The sequence below is a fragment of the Vanellus vanellus genome (genome assembly GCF_965231255.1).
Source record: "Vanellus vanellus genome assembly, chromosome: 4".
Lineage (NCBI taxonomy): Eukaryota > Metazoa > Chordata > Aves > Charadriiformes > Charadriidae > Vanellus > Vanellus vanellus.
The window spans coordinates 35,999,191-36,021,782 of record NC_138909.1 but is presented as its reverse complement, the minus strand read 5'-3'; the positions used below and the strand labels follow the sequence as shown (position 1 = coordinate 36,021,782).

General features: G+C 42.0%; 1 protein-coding gene across 1 annotated transcript in view; it reads left to right on the top strand.

The window, feature by feature from the left end:
* Positions 1 to 22,592, top strand: part of FBXW7 (F-box and WD repeat domain containing 7) — an 83,093-nt gene that overhangs the window by 45,316 nt on the left and 15,185 nt on the right. The window contains exons 2-4 of the mRNA XM_082482043.1: positions 7,854 to 7,936; positions 10,951 to 11,092; positions 18,449 to 18,583. Of these exons, the coding sequence (XP_082338169.1) occupies positions 7,854 to 7,936; positions 10,951 to 11,092; positions 18,449 to 18,583 (360 nt within the window). The remainder of the gene's footprint in view (positions 1 to 7,853; positions 7,937 to 10,950; positions 11,093 to 18,448; positions 18,584 to 22,592) is intronic.

Below are 22,592 nucleotides of genomic sequence, written 5' to 3'. Positions count from 1 at the left end.
TTCCCTACTTCATCCCAAACCTTAAATTCCTCGATACTACAAAAATGTGTCATTGATCAGTGAGCTACTGATCACTGCACGCTGCAATGAGCAGGATTGTGTTTGACTTGTACTACACAAGATCATAAGCTTAAATGTCTTTCTGTAACTATGTTGAGGCAAACACGCTGGAGTGGACCTCTCTAAGCCTGCTGCAGGCATTGTAAGTAAATTGAGTAGAAATTCCTCCCTCTAAACTGCTTTCAGGGAGCGAAGTTGCACTTGCTCTTCCTTCGTACTCACAGCATGGCAGCTGTTGGTCACAAACCGCTGCACTTAAATTCGTTTCTTCCAGCCTGTTCTGTTGCATCAATACTAATTGTGTATTCTACACAAACACACGGTTACACTTGTGTGATAAGGTACATCCTACACTGTGCCCTTGAACTTTGCCAGCTATCCAAATATCACTTTTCCTTAATTGGTCAGTGTCCTAAAACTTTGTCTCGCTCTGCCTGCAGGTATGGAATTTACCCATAAAATCACTCCAGCTCAGCCTCTACGATGCACGCTAATAAATCTCAAATTAGCAACAGCCTTAAGGTCATTGCCTAGCCCAAGCTGAACCAGGAGAAACGATGAGAACGTAGGATTTCGAGGAACCCAGTGGGTCACTTGTTTCATTTCATAGTACGTTCAAAAAGAAAAATATCTGACAGTAATAGTGGTGCCCTTTTGTAGAGGAAAGGCCTGCCCCGAGTTAGTTTGGGACATGTTTAACACTTGCTATCATACGGAATTATTTTTCTCCGCTTCTAAGACTTTATACAAGTCGGACTCTTGTATCTGCCTTTCTCATTGACTGAATGAGGAACTTAGCACACCTACATTTCAAAGCCTAAGCTAAGCTGCAGTTAAATGTCTAAAGCAGATGGCAGAAATACCTCTCTGTGGGGCTAGACTCTTGCCTGAATGGGAGCATTTGGCAAATTAAATGAAGTATGTGGTCGGATGGAGAGGTCGAATATAGAAGACAAAGCGCTGGCTGCTGCAGCTGCCCTAACTAGATTACCAAGCAGAAGGGAAGTGTTTAAAACCTAAGCGGGTCCAAATTTGAGAAAGGGAAAAATAACTAAGCGTGACTGTCCTTCCCGGGTTGTCTTCGCTGTCTGCAGGGTAAATCTTGCGCAGCTAAGGATTTTGCCCCATTTGATTAGGGCATTTGGTTTCCTGGGTGGAAAAAAACACAATCCTATTAGACAACACACAAAAATCCCTCTGAAATGTTTCTAAAGGAGTCAGTCTGCTAAATGTCTGCTAAATGTGCAGAGTACACAGAATCCCTTCTGGCACCGTCTTGAATGATGCATTTACCAATATTAATGGAGATACCAAACCATATTGCTCCACAGTTCCTCCTGCACACATTATGCTCCTAATGCGCAAATGTGTATGTGAAATGCCAATTACGGTTTTTGCGTTCCATGGTTTAAGCACCAGCGTGCTTCTGAAATGCTGACTGGCCATTACCATGGCCAGACCATCCTGTGGTCTCTGCACTCAAAAATGTTTCTCCAACCAAAAAATCGAAAATGTTGTTTCTTTGGTCTGTTGCACTGTAATCTCTGTTCTTCTGGGGATTATATAGCTCTGTGGGTGATTTCTGTAATTCATTCTAGTCTTTCATTAGAAGTAATAGACGGTCTTAATTACAGCATGCCACATGACAAACTGGTAAAGGTGCTAGAAATGTTGCCAACAGGAAAAGAATTGGATGGTGTGAATTTTTATTAATTAAGAGCTGGCAGTACTGACGGGAAGTAAGATTGGACTTGTGTCCAGTGGAAACTATGTAATTTTGGTGTAGACATTTTTCTAAATGTCATGAATTGTATGCTGTTTGTGGTTTTAAAAACTTGAAAAATCATCTTCAGCTTAAACAAAATAAAACCAACCTTTGAAGGTGAAAATATATATATATATATCTCAAATAGGGAAACAAACACGACAACTTTTGAATTTTCTCTTAACATTGCTTTATAAACTATAGTCTTCTTCAGTGTGCCCTAATTTGCGATGAGCATTTACTTAGTATGCTCTAGGAATACTTACTTAATGGTATAAAGTTACTGCCATAAATATTATTGCAAATATCAGTAGAGATGTAAATGAATGCATCCTCTCTGCTACTTGCTGTTGGGCTCAAAAGCATCTGAGGGTTTGGGGTCTTACTCCTCCATGGTTGTGTTTTCCAGGAAGGTGCGGAGCCAAGCTGTGTGACTTGCAGGGCTGCTCGGTCCGCGCAGGTTGGGCAGTTCCCCACTACTTTTGCAAAGCCTTAAGTTAATTTCTTACAATTGAGTGTGTGGCATATTCATGACACTAAACTTTTCTGAGGACAGGGGAGTTCTCAAAGTCAAAAGAGAGGGAGAAAGCCTTTTCTAGACAGTAGTTTAGAGCGGGAACCTAACAGCAGGTGCCCTTAGCTTCTGGTGGAGCATGGTCCTCTCCGTTGACTATATAGAGATCCCAGGCTGTGGTTAGGCATTTTGGGGAAGAGCAGACACCCAACTAGAGTAGTCTTTCAAGTACCCAGAGACTATCAAACTTAATTTGAGGTACAGAGGATGATTCTTAATTTGTAGAGAATTAAAAGTGGTACCACTATAGAGAAAAATACTAAATAAGTGAGAGCCGGAGCCATATTCATATGCAGTTTTTGTCTCTTGCTCTGAGAGAGGCAGGCTGCTAGACGAAAGGTGGTCACCGTTCAAATGACAAAATCTGTCTGTGGTATGTGTATCTAAAATGAGGAAAACCCCCAAATCTTTGGTGCAGAATAAATACTTGATATACCAAGTTTTCTACTAGTAGCGAATGATTGTTGGGGTTACTACATGGGTCCTGACTGAGGCGAAGCGATTAGCAGTTAAGTTGGTGGGTTTTTACCATGAGAGAATATCTGCCAATCATTATCAAAAGAGAAGGAATCAGCAATAGTAGTACTCCAAAAGAGAGGAAAACAGTAATTTCTAATTATTATTCAACTGATTGACTGCTTACTCCGAAGCACGTTTTGTTGAAAAGATAAATCTGGTTACGCTGCCAGGTTACACTTGCCTTTGAGTGGGGGGAGAGGCTGATCCCCGAGGATTTGCTGCGAGTGCCCGCCGCGAGGCTGGAAGAAGAGTAGCTGTCGTCCCCCCCTCTGCATCCAGTGCGCTCGCGGACTGGAGAAGGGGCAGAGATAGCTGTGAACGTTACAGGGCATTATGCATGCATGTATATAAAGTACTCCTCAATCCCCACAGCGATAATGTTCAAATTCTTTCTTACTCTGATGATTTCGGTATTAATTTGCTTCCTGTGATTATTTAATGTGTATGTGCAGCCTATGGTGTGTTTTTTTTTTTTCTTCCCTTCCCCTTTGCATGTGATGTGCTAGCAAAGGAAGACAGTAATAGTCTCCTGGGATATGTACAGCTCTGTTCATATCTGAGGTATGAAGTCAACTCAAGACCATTTTGTTCTCATAAAATATACAGCACTGCAGTTTAATGGATAATGGCATAAATGCCAAGGTTTGATGGGCAGAACCATTTTCACTGGGAGACGAAAAAGAGTATGAGGACTCAGTGTTGGATGGGAGATATGCAAAACCGTATAGAAGCCGGATCTCGTGTGCTATGGGGGCAGTGATTTTGCCTTGTCTGAGCATGTTAACACCTGGCACACTCAGCTATTATAAAGTAATAATACATATGAGATTTTTTTTTTTACAGTACTAATGAGGAAGCTGACGCGTTTTAGAGAAAGTAATTCGACTCCTTTAGATGTGTGTTCTTTTTTCTACTCTTTTTGTACTAGTTTGGCTGATAAAGAAAAAGATGGTTTCCCCTCGGGTCAACAGGAGCTGACTACAGGTTTGCTTCTGTTTGAGTGCCTGGGTCTGGAGGGCTGCTGAGGAACATCACGGCTTCAGATCATGTTCTGGGTATGCGCTGCTCTGCTCTGAACTTGGGCAGAAAACTTTCCCGGAGAGGAAACCAACAAACAAACAAAAAAAGGAAAAAGTGCAGAAGCCGGAGTCTCTTGAGGTATCTGCGTAGAAACTTTAAAGAAAAAAAAAAAAAAAAAAAAAAAGCTGCAAAGCTGCCTGGCTGCTGTGCTGGTTGCAGGTATCTGTCTGAGAGCCCAACCATATGTCAGGAACTTCGGTGCCCTTGAATCAAACTGTAAGGGTGAATTGAACAGATTTATTGATGTGTACAGAGCAGGAAATGACCAAAACAGGAGCGTTCTCTCACAAGTGGTTACCCAGGGCTTTCCTTACACTTTCACTGAACCATAGGTGATACTGCTCCGTCGGATCTGTATTTGAAGACCAAGCTAAGATGGCTTGGTGTCGCCGGAGGGCTGTCTTTTCGGAGCGAGGGGAGCGTGTGTGTGCGCAGGCTGTTGCAGGAGCGCAGAAGGCTGCCTGCCTTCTGGGGAAACCCTGGACCTGCTCCTGCGTTTTGCAGCTTCACCGCTGCTACGCTGAGAATTAATATTTTAATGTATATTACATAATTGTTGGATTCGGGTCTTTCAACTCCTAAATCCTCAAACCCCGTTTATTCTATTGTTTAGCCAATAGAGGGTATTTCAGCATCTTTTTTCCCTGGCAAAACTGTAGCGTATTTCAAATTTATTCTAAAATTAACTGCACTTTTGAAGGACTAATTTGCGTCCGTCCACGGCATGCAATCACGTACGTGTCCAGCCAGGCTCGCCGAGGGCGACGGTATGATTATAATTAGTGGAAACGAGCTTGTTTTGCTCCCGCTTGGAAAAACCGTGAAGCCTTGTGGCACTGGGGGGGAATAGAGGGCGGGCTGGGGGGCAGGCTCCCGGCCTCCGAGGGAAGGGGGAAATTGGGGGGGAGGGGGGGGGGGGGGGGGGAATAACCCCAACCCACGCAGCTCTGGGGTTCGATTCCTCTTTTCCCGGGGCGGGGGCGGTTTGGGGCCGCCGGGCTCCCTGCCGGCCGCGCCGCCCGCAGTGCCGCGCCGCCGCTGCGGAGGCGGGCGGGGAGGGAGGGGACGGGGCGGGCGCGGGGGGCGGGAGCCGGGCGGGCGGGCAGAGGCGGGGGGGGGGGGGGGAAGCCGGGCTCGGCGCGGCGCAGGCAGGGCAGGGCCGAGGCGAGCCGGGCCGAGGCGAGGCGAGCCGCGCTGCCGCCGCCGCCGCCCGCCGTGCCCGAGCATGTCTGCGCGGGAGGCGGTGACCTACCTGCCGGAGAAGGGGCTGTACTGCCAGCGCCTGCCCGGCCGCCGGGCCCGCGGGGCGCCGCAGCCGCGCAAGGGGAAGCGCGCCGACACCATGGGCTTCTACGGCACCCTCAAGATGATCTTCTACAAAGTGAGCGGCCGCCGCGAAATCCCGGCTGCGCGCCCGCGGAGGGAGGGAGGGAGGGAGGGAGGGAGAGAAGGGCTTGGCGGGGGGGGGGATCCGCGCATCTTCCGCGCTGGCGGTCCGCGGGCGGGAACGTGCCGGCGGCGGTGGCGGGGCTGTCGCTGCAGTGTGTGCTGCCGGGGAGAGCTGCCAGCCCTCGGCGGCGGGTGGGGATGCGGAACACAGTTTGCTGCCCTTTCTTCTTTTTTTTTTTTTTTTTTTTTTTTTTTTACTAGTATACCGCAGTCTCAATTATTGGGGTGAATAAACGTTGTCTAAAGGAGTTGTGTTTTCTTAGCGACAGGATAAATATTTACGGGGGAGGTTTGCTCGGCGGTTTCTGTTTTTCGGCTATACGGATAGCTTAGTGATGTCTAAATCTCATCGCTAGACCTCTCTGCTGGAGAGAAAGTTTTATCTTCTTCGTATGGTAAACGACATTTTTGACTGTGTATTTACTTAGCGCCTTCTGAGATGCTGAAAGTCCGACTGTGTGGGGGACCCCTTGAGAAACTTCCCTAAAATACCTGAAAAAAAACCCACAACCTTATCAAAAGAAACGGGTGAAATCATTATCAGGCAACAGTATGGAAAACTGCATATTGTTTTCTTTGCTAATGCAAAAGAGTAAATCACTATAGCTGCTTATTTTACTGCAGGCTTCATACTTGTTATTTTTAAGGTGTGCTTTTCTTTTGGAAAGCTGCATCTCCCTCATAGGAGAAGCAGAAGAGGAATACGATGATGATAACCTCTCAGATAGGCAAGCTGGAAATAAAAATTTTCCTTGAACAGGAAGAATCCTTTCTGAAAAGTCTATCCGCAAATACTGAAATTCATGCTCAAACATCTCATGTGTGCTTCCAGTAATTTTGATGGCTCGCTCGTCTAGCACGGCGATAAAAGATGGTATCCGTTATTTTGCAGTGATGCTCACAACTGGTTTTCTTGGGGGAAGCGCAGGGGGGCTGCTCTTCCTGGGGCGTGGGGAAGCGGCCAGGGTGAGGTTGGTGGTTCGCCAGCGCTCGGGGCGGTTCTGGCTGAACGCTTGTCTGGTGAAATGCTGGGGAGTGTCCCATGTGAGGCACGGGCAAGAAAACACGGCTACGAGGCAATCTCTTCTGGTTGCCTTGTAGCTGTTACTGTAAAAACGAGACTAGTTAACCTTAGTTAGCTCTCCTTTGTAATGACTAACGAAGCAAAACACAGGATCCTCAGAGGCTGTTTTTAGGGAAAGCCATAGAGATATTTTATAAGTAAAAAAATAAAACTGACAGAAGTATATGGACCGTAAGCTTTAGAGAATCCTGTTGGCTTTTGGGTGTTTTGGTTTTAGGCAGGTAGCCTGATACAGTAAATGGTTAAATAACTGTGTTATAATGCAACGTTTTAAAAGATCGAATCAGTGGTGTAGGAAAGATGCCAACTTTTAAACTGTATCTTAAATATGAAAATTTGAAGAAAGGGAGCAAATGGTCAAACTAAAGCCTGAATTGTTACACGGGTAGTTTATACATTTTACTGCTCACAGTTGTAAACAGCAGTGAGCATCCTTCTGCTGGCTTAAGTGTTTTAGTGTATCACATCTTAAAAAACGAAAACCAACAAAAAGCTGAGAAATTGCATTTGGCGTACATGTGTCTCATTGAGTCCAAACCCTGTGGTTAAAGATTACCCAAATATGTAGAAAGTAATCTTTATTTGTCTGGCTGGATAAATACGGCTTTCACTGGTTTCCATCTCTTTGGTAATTTTTGCAGACTGGCTTCCCCTTTTAGCAGCTGCCCTGCTCGTTATTTGGTTTTGATCATATCTAATTGGGGGTGACATTCAAGACCGAGGTTTAGTGTTTTTTATCCTTACCCTTCTTGTAGAAATGAGGGTTAATCTGTCGGTCAGTTTTACTGCAGTTTTATAAATGTTTTCAATGTACAACTTTAAAACAGTAAACAAAAGAAAAAATATATTTGAATTATTTCTTTTTTTTAGGCCCTAAAAGGAATATTTGGTTTATAATGCAGATAAGCTACTTAAAATTTAACCATTTCCATGAGATTCTTAGCAATGAACCTGAACACAAAGACTGAAGGGATTTGGTTTAGTTGTTTCCCTCCCCTCCCAAGAGAATAGAGAGAGAGCAGTTTAGTAAATAAACCAATGCATAAGTTCTTCACGCTTTGTAACGTTTGAAATTTGGAAATGGAAAGAATGTAATTCCAATAGGTTTTGGACCCCAGAACAGCAACGATATGTATACATGCACCATATAAAACATGTATCCAATATTTTTGAAGCTAGAAACTAAAATGTTGTCTTGTGTCAACTTTGTTGAAATTCAATATTAAAGGAAAAGGTAAAAATGGATTAATTTTACTGAAGTGTGCGCAAGTAAGGCTGGTCATGTAACTAAATCCCTGTTACTCTTTTCCCTCACCTTGCAGATGAAGAGAAAGTTGGACCATGGCTCCGAGGTCCGTTCTTTCTCTCTGGGAAAGAAACCCTGCAAAGTCTCAGAATACACAAGGTAATTAAATGCAGTAACAGACCGCTGGATCCTGATTCTCGCATGTATCCTGTTTTTCCAATTGCTAATCCCGATTCATGGCTCCTCTTAATGTTAAACCACTGCAAAGCAAAGAAAGGGTGGTATCAGTATTTGTATATTGCTTAGCTAATTTAAATTGCGTGAACTGAACATGAGTTTTAATGAAGTACCCAGACTTGCATTTCTTCGGTTGAGATTTGTGTTTCATTCTAAATATAGCCCATTTACTTTGAGACCTTTTGAGGGCTGAAGCATTCCTGGGAATAAAATCAATCAGGTTTTTAAAAAGGGACATAATGATAAACCCTAAGACTATTACAAACTGTGATCAAATGTATCACTTTGCTATGGTAACAGGAATGGAGATTTATGTAGGCAGAGCAGACCATCTGATCTTAACAGGAACACACACGTACTTGTTATCCACAACATGAAATTATTACGGGTTCTAGTCTGCTTCCTTACTACTCCTAAATGGTACCAGATCACACCAGTAGCTGCTGCTGTTCCGGTCAGATGCTTTGTGGGGTAAAGCACTCCCGAACGCAAGAAGCAGTGGTAGAGCAGGGCTCTGGGTGCCCGCCTTACAACTGCAGCTCTGCAGTTCTGACTGTATAGTTGCCATAACAATTGTGCTTGGATGTCACGCTGCTTCCCGTCCTGTTCGAATTTACACCATTTTACCTTTTTTTTTTTTCCCCTGTAATAAGCATCAGCCTTCCCACAAGCATTGCACTTGCCTCCCAGAAGTGTCTGGGGATGTTATTTCTTTTGAACACGCTGGAGTAGCGTTCAGTCACTGATGGATCTTTCTTAAGTGATTCATATTTTATTTCTCTTCCTTTAAGAGGTTTATCGGGTGATGAGTGAAAAGTTAGGATAGCGTGGGGAAACAGGCTCCAGGGTTGCTTTTCAGATGTGTAAACGCTGCAGTAGAGAAAAAGAGGTCGTCTTGTTGCCAAGAAGCATGTGTTGCAGTCCCGCTTCCCTCTCAAGTTGGTAGCTTCTCCAGGTTTCTCAATCAGTCTAATGAAGAACACTCTTGTTGGCCACCAGTTCTCCACATGACACACCGGTCTCTGCCTTCCTGTTAGAGTAGACAGTTCAGCAACAAAGAAAGTGCACTTTTTGTCAAGTGTAGCTGTCGGATTCAGAGGACCCACTGGACTTGTCCAGCTTCCACAGAAACCCAACTGGCTGTTTCAGGGGAATGAAAACATACAGGAAAAATAAAGCACGAGCAAAAATGTTGCGGTATAATCTCTGGTCAAAGGAGAGAGGCTTTCAGATCCCGTTTTGAATAACTGTTTTTGACTGAGAACCAGTTTACAGCAGAAGAAATTAAAGTATAACTGTTCTGCTGGGGCAAGCTGAAGGCTACGTATTGCTCAGATCCAATATAAGCCAATTTTAAGAGCCTTATTTGGACCTTAAATGACAGGCCTTCTGCTGGATCTCTGTACAGGTTATGAGAAATGAGTAAGCTGTGAAACCAGATTTTATTTTAAAAATACTTTCAGTTGACATTGCTTGGATTTTGAGTCATTACTGGCTTAAAGGAATCCTTAAATAACCTCCCATCCTCTCTCTTTTAAACTGTTTGATTGTATTTTATTTAATAATATTTAGGCAAATGATGCAGTTCTTGTGCCTGCTTGTTTCCCTAGGATCAGACACTTTCTAAAATTGACAGGCCTGATGAACTTTCTTTGCATATAACAGGTAAAACCAGTAAAGTGATGTCATTAAGAGGATCCTTCATCTGTGAAACAGCTTTTTTATATCCGCTTCTGTTTCTGTTATTACTCAGTAAAATCAACAGTTGAAAATAAGCCCGTTCAAACCAATCTTTCCTTTTCTCTACCAGTTTGGGTAAATGTTAGGACATGCTATGATTGTCCTTCAGAACAAGGAAGAGTAGAGTGAAATATTTGTAGATTATGATGAGATAAATATTAAAAGGAACTTGCCTTGCATCATTTGAAGCTGTTCCTGTAGCCATTGAAAAGTCAGTAAAAGCCCAAAGCTCATTACTAAAAAGCTGGATTTATCGTACACAAAAGCAAAGCGGTTTTTGGAGTCCCACACTGTATTTAAAATTTCCATGCTTGTGCAAACACTACTGGAGTTCCAAATTTCCTGCTAGGGAATACAACTTTGATATTCTGTGAACGAAGTACTTTACATTATGTTAAAAAAAAGGGGGAAAAGGAAAACCCAGTCAGCTGTATTTCTTTAGACTCCTACAATAGCAGCTTAATCCCAGCTCTTCTAAAAGCTCCATCCCATATGAATGAGCTGGTTTTTAACATGTCAGAGTGAAAAAAATCAAACTGTAATTCAGGGAGCACCTTTGGCTCCTTTTCCCTCTTCACCTCCCCCCCACCCCCCCTTTAATTCCTGTGTCACTCCATCAACACGCAAACTTTAAAATACTGTATAGAGTATTTCAAAGCGCAGTTGCAAACCACTAAGCCACTGGAACTGCTTGGTATTACCAGCTCTTTGTCAACAAAATATATTAAGAGCTAAAAATAGATATATTTTATTTCTGTTTGGCGATGAAGCGGCACCAGCACATTTCACATGCAGGTGAGACTCTGAGCTCTGGCTTCCTGCATCACCAGTCAGAAGGCACAAATGCAGCCCAGAAGGAAAGGAAATACTCTGGCAAGGAAAGGAATATATAAACGTGCATCTTTATAGACAACCTGCTGGTCGATTAGCGGAGTGGTAATTTTTCAGCCTTTAAAGGTGATCCCCTTTCCCCCCCAGCTGGAGGAGTAGTACTGCAGTGGTGGAAACAGGCAGATTTGTGAAAGCGAGGGAACTGACCCCTTGAGTGATCAGCAGAACAATTTTTCATGTTAGTGCTTTTGCATGAAGTTTAAGTAGAAGTTGCAACTTCGGTACTAGATTTCCTTTTCTGCAGTAGACTTCTGATTTTTCCTTAATGTTTTACATGGGACTATCACTTTTTATTTGTATCGTAGTACTACGGGGCTGGTGCCATGCTCTGCCACGCCTACTACTTTTGGGGACCTGAGGGCAGCCAATGGCCAGGGACAGCAGCGTCGCCGCATTACATCTGTGCAGCCACCGACGGGCCTTCAGGAATGGCTGAAAATGTTTCAGGTAAGCGGTGCTTAGAGAAATAAACATCTGAAGCAGCTTACCTCCATGGTTTACGTAAAAAGGTGCTTCAGTAAAGGCAGTCCCCCTTATACGTCCCAGCATGTCTCTGTCATTGATACTGCGCACTGCTGCAAAAACAAATGGGCATCGACTTCAAGGAATTGTTGTTCTCTGTTTCAGTGAGTTATTGTAGAGAGATTCACAAACAAATGTCTGCTTTCTCTGGTTTCAACCCAACCTGTTTGATGCTTTCCCATTTTCTGCAAAGTCTGTCCAGCGTGTAGCGGCTGCCTCCATGGCCTCAAGCTAACTTGAGACATTTTCACTTGGGGACTAGTGAGCTTTAGTGCTTGGTTTGCTTCAGTGCGGGTAAAGCACTAAATTTGTCGTTAAGAATAGAAAGAAAAGTTTAGCAAAAATAGCCGAAAAGGAAACACTGTGTATTTTTCCTGATCTTCCATATACTGAACACAATGTGAGCCCAGTCCACGCGCGCACAGTTGAGCGGAGAGGGGAAAGAGGTTTTCTGTATCTTTCCAACAGCCTTCAGCAATGCCTAAAACTCAATCTGACGAAAGGAAAGGCGTGAAGGACAGCGGTATGCACCGCTTGCGCGGATCGAAACTGAAATCTGTGTGGACACCGATCTGGTAGCACCTAAGCAGGTTTTGTGTACGTTAGTACCAACAGAGTTTGGGGCAGGCCCCTGCTCCCGTTCCATAGCCTGGAGCACGGAGATCTCTTTGCTCTACGGGTTTGCTCTGTATTTTTAAGAAGCGGGGATGAGTCCTAGTCATTGATTTAAGAAATGGAAATATTATGTCTTCGTATCTTGATGAATAAACTGTTACTTCTAAAAACATTTTCAAAAGGAGCAAGTAACTAATACAGGCATTGTTTCAATTACTATAACAGGCAAAGATAGAAGAGCAATACTGGAGACACAGTAGCGAGCACGCAATTTTGCAGGCAGAAGCGTGCTTTTGGCTTGATTCATGCTGCCACATAATACCATTGATCTCAATCACTGTCAGTTCTGAACATTAAAATAATAATGTAGAACTCCTTCCCTCTTAATTTTTACACATTTATAATCTGCTTAAAACAGTGGAAGTTTGGAATTGAGATATTCTTGTACACATCATTCAGTTTCTTAAAAATATTCACATTTAATTATTGTGGTGGTGTATCTTTTTTGAGTCGGTTCGTAGAATTATGTCTTTTTAACCACTAAGAATCGTATTTGAAGGGTACTTTGTATATATGATAATGTAAGGCTACGTTGTATTTTAACATTTTGTAACGTTAAAGCCTTTGTACTAACAGGAGCTGTTTTGTTATCTACAATGCACAATGTGTATTTTCTCACATAGGATTGCTAGTTATCAATAGTTACGTATTTTTTAAAAAAAGATTATGAAGGGCTGAAGTGTTTGAGGGAGTGGTGCAGACGCGCTTGACAGTAAAAGCAATATTATCACCTGTTTGGTCAGGATAAGGAGAAGTCGTCTGTAAACCCGTGGAAATTTTGCCTATAGTTAGGTTGTTGTTATTTTAGGGTCCCAAATTTGGGGTTAGTAATGTAGAAACCATGCTTTTAATAAATACATAATTAGATACTTTTCAAAATACTTACTTGCAGTACTAAATTCCTAAATGCTGATCTACACTCTTGAGAGAGAAAGAGGCCTCTCTCTCATAACTGGAGATCATCGAGTAGCACTTATTGATCACTTCTGTCACTGTGGTAGTTTTTACTGTTTTCACAAAAGGAAGTCCCTTATTTTAGAACCAAAAGCTTCCAAAGTCACGTAGCTGCATCTCCGTGCTGCATCTCCTTGGCTAATGCCAAGGTGTCTCATTTTCTGTGGGCTTATTTTCCACATGAATTTTAGGACAGGGGCAAGTCTTAAACAGTCAAGTGATAAGCGCACATTCTCCAAGTAAGGGGAGCTGGCTCTGCCCAAATTAAGTGGCACGTGTAGCATCGTGCTTGCAATACAAAGTTTTTCCTGTGCAGAAACAGAAAAGGGAGGGCTTTCCTTCATGTACTGTATGCTTGCTAAGCCTGCTTAATAGCACTGTCTTATTTTAAGCTCAATTTCCAGGGGCGCGTTGGTTGGACATAGGTACTGTTTCAAGGTAGCGCTGTCCTTTGGCGTAGAAGCTGGCAGTAACAAGTGATATTTGGGTGTTTTGAGGTCTCTCACCTGTACATTGGCCTTCAGTTGTTCTCCTGTGTTATCTTGTCAAATTAAAAAGCAAGACCACTCTTCAAATATTAAGAAAATTTAAGATGGCCTTTAAGGTTTTTTCTTTCAAATTAATTTCGTATACATTACTGCTGCTGCTATGTTTTATAGTTGATCTAAGCCCTTCATTTTGAAAGTGACAAAAAACTAATGCAGAAAGGAGAAACAGTTGGAAGGGTTAGTTGCACTTTCCTTTTAAAAATGAAGATGTTTATTGGTTTCAACGAAATGTTAGTCTGGAAAGAAAAATAGAACAGCATTTTGATAGGTTCAAACCATTTAATTTCTTAAAGGCCTATTTATTTGTTCTGGTTTGCAGTGGCTCTTGGCTTCAGGTCTTTTTAATATCCACTATAAGATCTTTAAAACTCAGGGCCCGATTGTATCTTCACGAGATTTTTTTTCTTTTACAAGGAACTTAATTTTGTTTGAACCAGGATATATATTTTTAAGTCACCAAATTGCTTGCCACAGGGAAAAAAAAATCAGCTGCATGTGAAGTTCAGTCAAAGATGGTCCTTCTTTAAATATTATTAAATTGTCTCTCTTCATTCTTCCTACTTCACATACTTAGTGTTGGGTTTTATTTTAAGTAATGTGATAAAAAAAATTTGCATTTTCTTGGAGTATTGATGTTGAAAAGTTGTTCCATCCACAGTATAGGCAATCACTTTGAGGAACTAGTGAACGCTATTATTTTACCTAAAACTGGAAGCATTTTTTTTTTCTCGGCAGTTTAGATAACTTCCAAAATGCTTTTGCGATTTCTGGCTCGCAAGAGTACTGTTCCTTGCTTTTACATACATAGTGGGCTAAGCCACCTTAATTCAAATTGCTTACCATTCTCCGCTTCTTACTCTTCCAAAGACGCTCATGAATGCCTGAACGCGCGACCAAGTAGCCCACCTCGTACGTGAAGTGAACCAGGCGGGAAAGATTGTATCGTAACCAGCGCTGCAGCATTTTCTGCTCTGTATCTTGTGGGACCGGGTCAAGGGTTTGGTGTTTCTGTGCAGCCCCTATGCACAGAATGGGGAAGATCCTCACTACAACCACGTACCCCTTTTGGCCATACTAGCATTATCGATTCGTTTCAGAGGAATAGTGCAGATTGGAAGCAGATCTCCTGCCCGTCCCTGTTTATTTTCCATCGGTTTGGGTCTCAGGGCGGTTTTGATAGATACAAACTAGATTCCTTTCAAAGAAACTCTACGTGACGCCCATAGTAGGGATGTAATGATCCAAACCAGCTGCTGTTCCTCTAGACAGGTTGACGTCATATGTGGTGCAGATGTTCAGCCCAGCGGACCAGGCTCAGTCTTAGAGATGGCTTAACGCGGGGGCTTCAGCACCAGCTGCTCCCGAACCCCTCCTGTTGTGACAAACTACTTGCTGATGTCCTCGGTGTTTCTTTCAGTGGATTTTGCTTGTGTGCTATTTTTATCCAGACCAAGATACCTTTGCGGTGGAGGATGGCAGGGATCTCGGTAACTGATCCAAGAGTCAGGCAGAAGCAGGATCCAGAAGAGTCCTTTCTGCAGGTCTCTGTAATGACAGAACAGAACTCAGACAGAGCGCAGCACCCCGAAATTAAACCCTTTAAAAAATAGATGTCCTAAATATACCTATAATAGGAAAAGGATCCAATTGCTACAAACTGTAATTGTACAAATTGGAGCTAGCAGAGGAGAGCCGTGCGATAGAAAAGCGTAGATCACGGAAGAGTAGAGAGTACAGAAACAGAAGATGGTAAAAAGATAGGTAGCGGTCGGACAGGAGGGATGAGGTGGACATTGTAGAAGCAGAAAAGCTGTTGTTTATACCAATTATAAGGCTGTTTTGCACGCCTGAAAAAGAACAGACAGACATTTAAACATAATAGCAAAGGGGAAAATGAAGGGATAGTTTTCAGGTAGGTAGTGCCGTGGTCGCAGCAACTGCGTTTCTGAGGGAGGGAATGGTATGAACCAGCCAAAAGGCCTTGGCTGACAAACCGACACCTCCCTGGGGAAATGGGAGGGAAGAGGGGGCACGCCTGGTTGGGAATCGCAAGTCATTCGGCAAGTCCCTGCTGGCTTTCCAAGGGGTGGGTGAATGAATCCTGGAGTTACCTTTTCTAGCGGAACCCCTGCCCATAATAAAAGCTATAAAGTTTTAATTTTACATTAAAATTAAACTTAAGTTTTGAAGAGGAGGAAAACTAATTAAGGAAATGCATTTTAAAGATAAAGTATATTCTTCACAAGGACCTTTAACTTGGAAGGGGATCACCTGGTAGAAATCCAAGGTGTCTGGACACTACATGATTCTACACCACCGGTCTCGGAAGTCTCTAGTCATCTACAACGTTTGAAACTTTGCCGACTGCTTGGCACACATTTACTTCTTCTTTCTCTTCTGTGACATTTGTTCACTGTTGTTTCTTATCAAAGCCACAAACTTATTTCGTCCCCTCTCCGCTCAATGTGCTATACGCAAATTTTTTGCAAACAGATCAAGCTATGGAGCCCAGAAACAGTAATTTACCAGTCTTGCCTTCGTTAACTCAAACAGTTGTGTTCATCTGGCAAGGCTTCATCCCAGTTTTCCATGCCAAACATTTCCCTCAGAGACCCCTTACCGACTGTAGCTGGAGGGTTGTTTGCTTAAGTGAAAGACTAAGGGGACAATGTCCTAGAGAAAACATTTTGTAGCAGCTGATTGCTTAAAAAGAGCCTCAGGAAGCCGCCCGTAGCCATCCTCTAACGATGAATGGACAGATGAAAGAGGGTACTATTTTTATTCATTAGCATCTCTTTCCCATTCTTGAATCTTTTCCCTTTTCTGTTCAGATCTGTATTGTATTTTAAAAACAGAAATGTCTAAGTGTGAGACAGTTATAGATTAAGATAGGATACAGTGAAATTATTAATCAACAGCATGTTCATAACTTCTCGCAATGTTTGCAGTGGCAAAAAACGATGCTCTTCAGGTTGAGTTGTTCTACTTTAATAAATGTAGCTGCTTATAAATTAAGGGTAGACTGACCTTGGAAATTTATATTATAAGGAAGTAGCACAAGTATTCCATTTTTTTAATTCTCCTAAATTCAAACGCGGCTGACAGATGAGATTAAAGATTGCAAATGTTTGTACCTAACACCAGCAAAGCTCTGGGTTAATGAAACAAACAGCAGTTGGAAAGTTGGTGAGATAAACAGTTCTGCAGTGGGTGATTTATGGAGAACTGCACTGCCATGCAAATGTTTCTATTGAAAGAAATTTAGAAGAAAAGCTGTTTATACCAGCACCGCTGCAGTTTATGCTGAGACATTCTTGTTTCTTTTCAATATTCGGAGGTACTGGACATGAGACCCAGAAACCCTCATCTCATGTGGTGACAATCTACATACACGCACGGGCATGGGGAATATTTTCTTGCCAGCTTAGACCATTTTACCAATTGCCAACAGTGTGCGGAAACAGGTCATAGGACCTTCCTTCCCCTCCCCAGTTGGGGTGGGCTGTCCAGTATCTGCCACGCGTTTGCTGTAGAGCAAGAGCATGTCACCAGGGTGACCAAGGTGGTAGACACCGCCTGTGCCCTCACACAACTGTCCCGGCAGGTGCTCACTCCGTAATTAAGGCAGCTTGAAGCTGCTGTCGCTGCACTGATGGAATGGGGTCACCTGAAAGTCAGGTGGGTCATCGTGTGGGTAAATGATGCTTTTCTTGACATTCTAAGTAGTTTGACATTTTAATTAGGGAGAAATGATGCAACACAATGATCTTTCTGCATCGAGTGAAGCGGGGTGTTTATCTGCTTTGTGTTCACCGTTAAAAGTTCCACCTTCTCCTTCACTTGCCCCATTGTTCTGCAGAAACTTGGCAATACGCAAACGTCATAGTGTTGCAGAGACCAGAGTTAATTGTCAGATTCAAATCCAGAGAACAGAAATTTAGAGCGTGAGTAATAAAGGTCCTGAGATACATGGCAGATTAATACAGAAATCTTAATTGTAAGGTATCTTGCCTTTTTTTTTAATTTCAGTTAGCCTCTTACCATAACTGTGCAATCATTTGTATGTGCTAATTTACTTGTAAATGTCACTCTAGAAGATACTCAAGAATATGAATGTGAATCTGCTCTAAAAACCAGCGATGTCTCATTTTCTCTCCTCTCTAAGGCTTTATTCATGCTCTTATTCTGTTGTTACATCAGCAAGCAGTGGCTATTGGTTTTTCCTGTAGAAATTCTTCTTTTCTTTAAGTTGTTTTCACGCAACAAATGAAAACTCTTTGATGAGCACAGATGAGTTTAAGATGTGTTTTTCAGATGTGGAGTATATTCAGTTATTAATTTTTTTCTACAAATGATGCTGCTAATCTGCTATGCTCTCAGATGAGTGCCTTATTAAAATCTTCAAATTTTATGGTGCCCGTTAGTAAAAATGTGGAGTAAGAAAATTACCAATCAAAATTCCCTGTTTATTCAAGTGTAAATTGATACTTACAAAATATATGTTGGTTTATAGCCAGGATTCTGAAATTACAGCATTGTCACTTAGGGACGTACCGTAGAAATAAGCAGGCAGTAAGCTAATGTGCTTTTAGAGAAAGTTTCTTTTCTTTCCTTTCCTCATGTTTCATTTAAAGTTTTTGGTCTACCTGATGAAACGTAAAGGTTGAAAGTTATCCTCTCACTTGAATGCACAATGGAGAAAGACAGAGGGAGTGTGTTCTGTTGCAACCCCTTCATTGTCAGTAATATGTGTGTAGATTTCATCAACTTCAAAAGAAGCTTAATTAATTTAATTATTATTATTAAATATTATTATCTATTTAATTGCTAATCTGTATGTGTGTGTATAACAAATCCTTTCTTAGCTTATGAATCAGTGTAGCAATTTTCAATATTTTGTGTTGATTAACTTCTCATTTTTGTGTAATTAACATGGGCATTTATCTTGTTGGCTTTTTATGTGCTATTTATATGCTTGTATATAGGTCGACAAGGAAATTTAACTTGCCTTTTTGGCAAAGCAGTGGTGCTTATAAACCAAACTAGTATATTAAACTAAGCTTACTCTTTTTTTTTTTTTTTCTTTTTTCTCTTTTCCTTGCAGAGCTGGAGTGGACCAGAGAAATTACTTGCTTTAGATGAACTGATTGATAGCTGTGAACCAACACAAGTAAAACACATGATGCAAGTGATAGAGCCCCAGTTTCAAAGAGACTTCATTTCCTTGCTCCCAAAAGAGGTGAGAAATATAGGTTAATACTGGACTGTGCAGTGCATCAGCTGCCACCTTTTAAAAACTTCCATGCTAATTATGACATTCAGTTTTGCCAACCTACTGATGTAAAATGATGTTAAAGAGGTCCACAATTCAGTACACTGCCATAACATGGCAACTGTAATTTCAGATTAACATACCTTTGTCTCTTGATAGGCATCAATGCCTTTAGATACCTGAAAATATGGATGACTCCTTCAAACAAAATCCCAGTAGCTTTAAAAATATCTCTGTGTCTTAATTATGCTGATTTTTTGAGAACTAATTCTGTTAGGGCACGCACGCACAAAAATTTCCTCTGGATGCAATACCTTTCTGCACGTTATTCTGTAAGTATAAGCATTCTTGTGTAATGCTTTAAGTGGTGGGGTTTTTGTGAATGTGATATTTGAATTTATTTTAAACAAACTGAGCCCTGAAGTCTCTACCAATAAAACCCAAAAAGTAAAACCAGAAAAGCACTTCTCACTAAGGATTAAGCCAAACCCTCATCAAGCAGATATCTTACAGTAAATCCTTTACTGCAAATCAGATCATGTTGTATCGGGTTAAAGAGAAACTAAGATTTACATTTCAGCATGTGTAACTAAATGCTGTCCACAGAAGAATAATTCTTGATGTCCTCACAGCTAGAACGTGAGGGTGGATGTGAAAGATTATAAACCCACTTTGCTACAATTACTAAATGAATGGGTTTTAGTTCGTTTAGAAATGGTACTTCTGACCTTGATTGATTTTAGGGAATTGGAAATTGTTCTGTTATTTGGAGCGGAGAGGAAGTCTTACTACTTTCTTTTGCCAGATCTACTGCATGTTGGGTTTCCCATGTGAAAATTTTCATGAGGGCTGAAGTCTTTGCAAGTCTGCGGTTACTAACACATTATAAAACACGTTCGTAAAAGGTATTCTAGTGCCAGTGTTTGGTTGCTGTGTTTAACATGGTCTTATTACCTTCAGACTGTTCTGCACGCCGGTTTCTTGACGTTTTTTCTGGTATATATAGCCTATTTTTGAATACTTAGATGTACACGGCCCTTCTTTTCTTTTATATACTGTCCTGTCTTCACAAGTCAGGAAACAGCAGAGCCTTCCCTTGCTGGTGAGCATTTGTAAGGGTTGGAGGCAATTTATACAATGAATGGTAACTTAGTACACGTGCCCTGAGATGAGTACGTACAGAAGCGCTTCCTGTGGCAGCTGCCTTCATCAGTGGGAAGGACACTGCGGGAGGAGAAGAGTTTAGTAGGACCTCTACGTGGCTGCCATGTTTCTAGAGAAGCTGCCCAAAGCAGCCTTAGGTCAGAGGCGGACCAAGAGGTTAGCTTTTGAGAAGACAGAAGATGCGTTGCCACTTCTGCATCTGGTAAATCTGGAAATCTAATACAGAATTGGTAGCAGTAACACAGCTCAGTTGTCTTTGCCTGATTTAGTGGCAAAACTAATTCAAGTCCAACCAGTGATCTGGTTATGCTGTAACTAATGATCATGGTATTATTTCAGTTTTAGCAATTTCTTCACAGAAAAGATATGCTATTTAGCTGTAAAAATTTCTTTCATATTTATGTTTCTTGACTCCATTGTAAGCTACTTATGTTTAATTTGTTTAATTTATTTTTAGTGTTTGTTCTTGCCTCTTGAAATGAGAATATTGTCAAGCGCTTAGCTTCATGAAAGGCTGACTTCACCAGCGAAGCTGCCTTAAATCATTTTAGCTTCCTAACCCCCAGTCACTGTCAGCGAAATTAACCGAGTTAAAAAAAAACAAACCCATGGAGTTAACTCCACCATCTCCTCTCCTTTGTGAAGATCATTCTTCACCCGGGTCTCCTAAGTGACGCTGTCCCCAGCTGCTTACGCTGGCCGCAGTTGGGGGTGATGAACCGAGCTGTGGGGGCAAGAATAAGTTCTTAGGGTCGGTAATTCTGTGAACAGGCTTCCCTATCAAAGCCGGCATCCTGTGAAAACACGCGCTCCCGAGCTGCCGCTCCGCGTTAACGTCTATAGTTATCTCCAGTGCTGCTGGGTGCAATGCATGGATTTTATTACCTAACCAGAACAAGATGATGATTTGGACGGGGAGGGCTTTTCTTCAAAAACGTTTTCAGCAATGCAAAGGCAATAACTTAATAGCTGAATAGCCAAGAAGATGTTTGCTTTCCTCCTGAGGAAACGTGCAGTCAAACAATTAATCTGAAATGAATACTCCTGTTTTCCTGACGAGACTTTAGAAATAATTATTAAAATTGCTTGTTAGGGAAAAGCAGGTCTAGAAACCAACAGATTAGGAGTTTTGCAGAATGCCAAAGAAATTTTCTTGGTGATGTGTGTGCGAGTGAAGAAAAGGCGCGAGACACCTTTTTCTTGGGTATTATTAACACTGCAGCAGAGAGTAGTCACAGTTGAGTCAAAGGTCAGATCTTTGCTACCTGAAGCTTTCTTATAACTAGATCCATGAGCTGAGACAAAGGGACGTCATCTTTTATGCACTGCTAATCTTAAAGTCAACTGTGGGCTGTGTTGACCCTTGATGACTATTTAGATAAATATAGTCTAAAATAAATGTCACCCATATGTAACCTGGTTTGGAATCGGCTGGCTCGCAGGTTTTAATTAACACCATCTTAGCAAGCGTCCATATCTGTGTAGATAGGACCAGTGATATTTAAACAAACTCTGCTGTCAGTTACGGAACATCCTGCAAAAACGGAAAGGATCTCTTTCATGTTTGAGTCGTGCTGCATGCAGAACTCTCTGGTGTGTGTTAAGAAACAGCGCTTCTTAAATAATTTTACGTACCAGGAATTAAGACAGAAAGTCTAAAAGGACGGGTATGGTTGTTGCTCTTGCAGTAGAGCGCCTTAACACCAGCTCCTAAATGCTGACTCCCAGAGTAGGGCCAGAAGGAAGATTCCTCAGCTTTATGGCCTGGGGTGCATACGGGATCTAATGCATAATTTAAGACACAGGCCCCTCAAACGTGGAGTCCTACGTGCTCAACGTGAGCTGCAGGTGATGACTTGCAAACAAGGTGTGTGTGCAGTCAAGATGCAAACAGTTCTGGCGTACTGAATTTTTATTTCCTGCTCAGTCAGTGGCTGGGCTGGATTACTGAAAGTAAACGTTTCTCACATAATAAGGTCAAAAATCTGCTGAGGTCAATAGCCAACGGTTATGACTTCCGTACTGAATTTCAGCGTGTGCTGCTTTGAAGGGCAGATTCTATTTATATACATCATAATGCCAGCTAAAAATTAAATAAAAAATCCTAAACGCAAAAAAGATACGTCATGCAGAAGTAAAAGTGGCTGATCTGATTTCCCCGACAACTTTTGCGGCCTCTTAGTTACTGACAAAGACCCCGCTGTTTCAGCCTATTAGTAGTTCTCTGCATCACTTTTTATCAATATTGTTCTTTCTGCAGAGTTTTTTAGCCATGGAAGGGACTTTCCTGCCTCTTACATTTTCTGCGAGTGGGGAGATGTATTGTTGCTGTCAAGTAGAAAAACTATATTTGGTCATCGTACCCTTAAGGATAGCTGTCCCTGTATTCTGTATTTGCATAGATGGCTCTGTCCCTGCTTAAGACTTCAATGCATCTGAAAATATTTGTGGGGATTTTAGGGGGTTTAGCGTGGTCTTTATACGGCTTAGCCCAGTCAACTGAGGTTTGAATTCTCCCAGTAACCTTTAATTTTGTCACACAGAAAAGTTCATCTTCTGGTGCTCATTGGGATTACCCGTATGTTTTTGGTAGGAAACTGTGTACGCTATGAAAGTTACTTATATCAGTCCTTCTGCATCCCAGTCCATAAAACTCCCTGCAACTCCACTTGGGAGTGTGTTTGCGTTCTAATCGGGAAATGAGCGATACGTGTGCTGCATTTCCTACAGCTGCAGAGTGCTTTTGAACTCAAGTGCAGGTAGCATTTAGTTTTTCTGGATTCAGGCTTACTGAGTGACGTTATTGATCGCA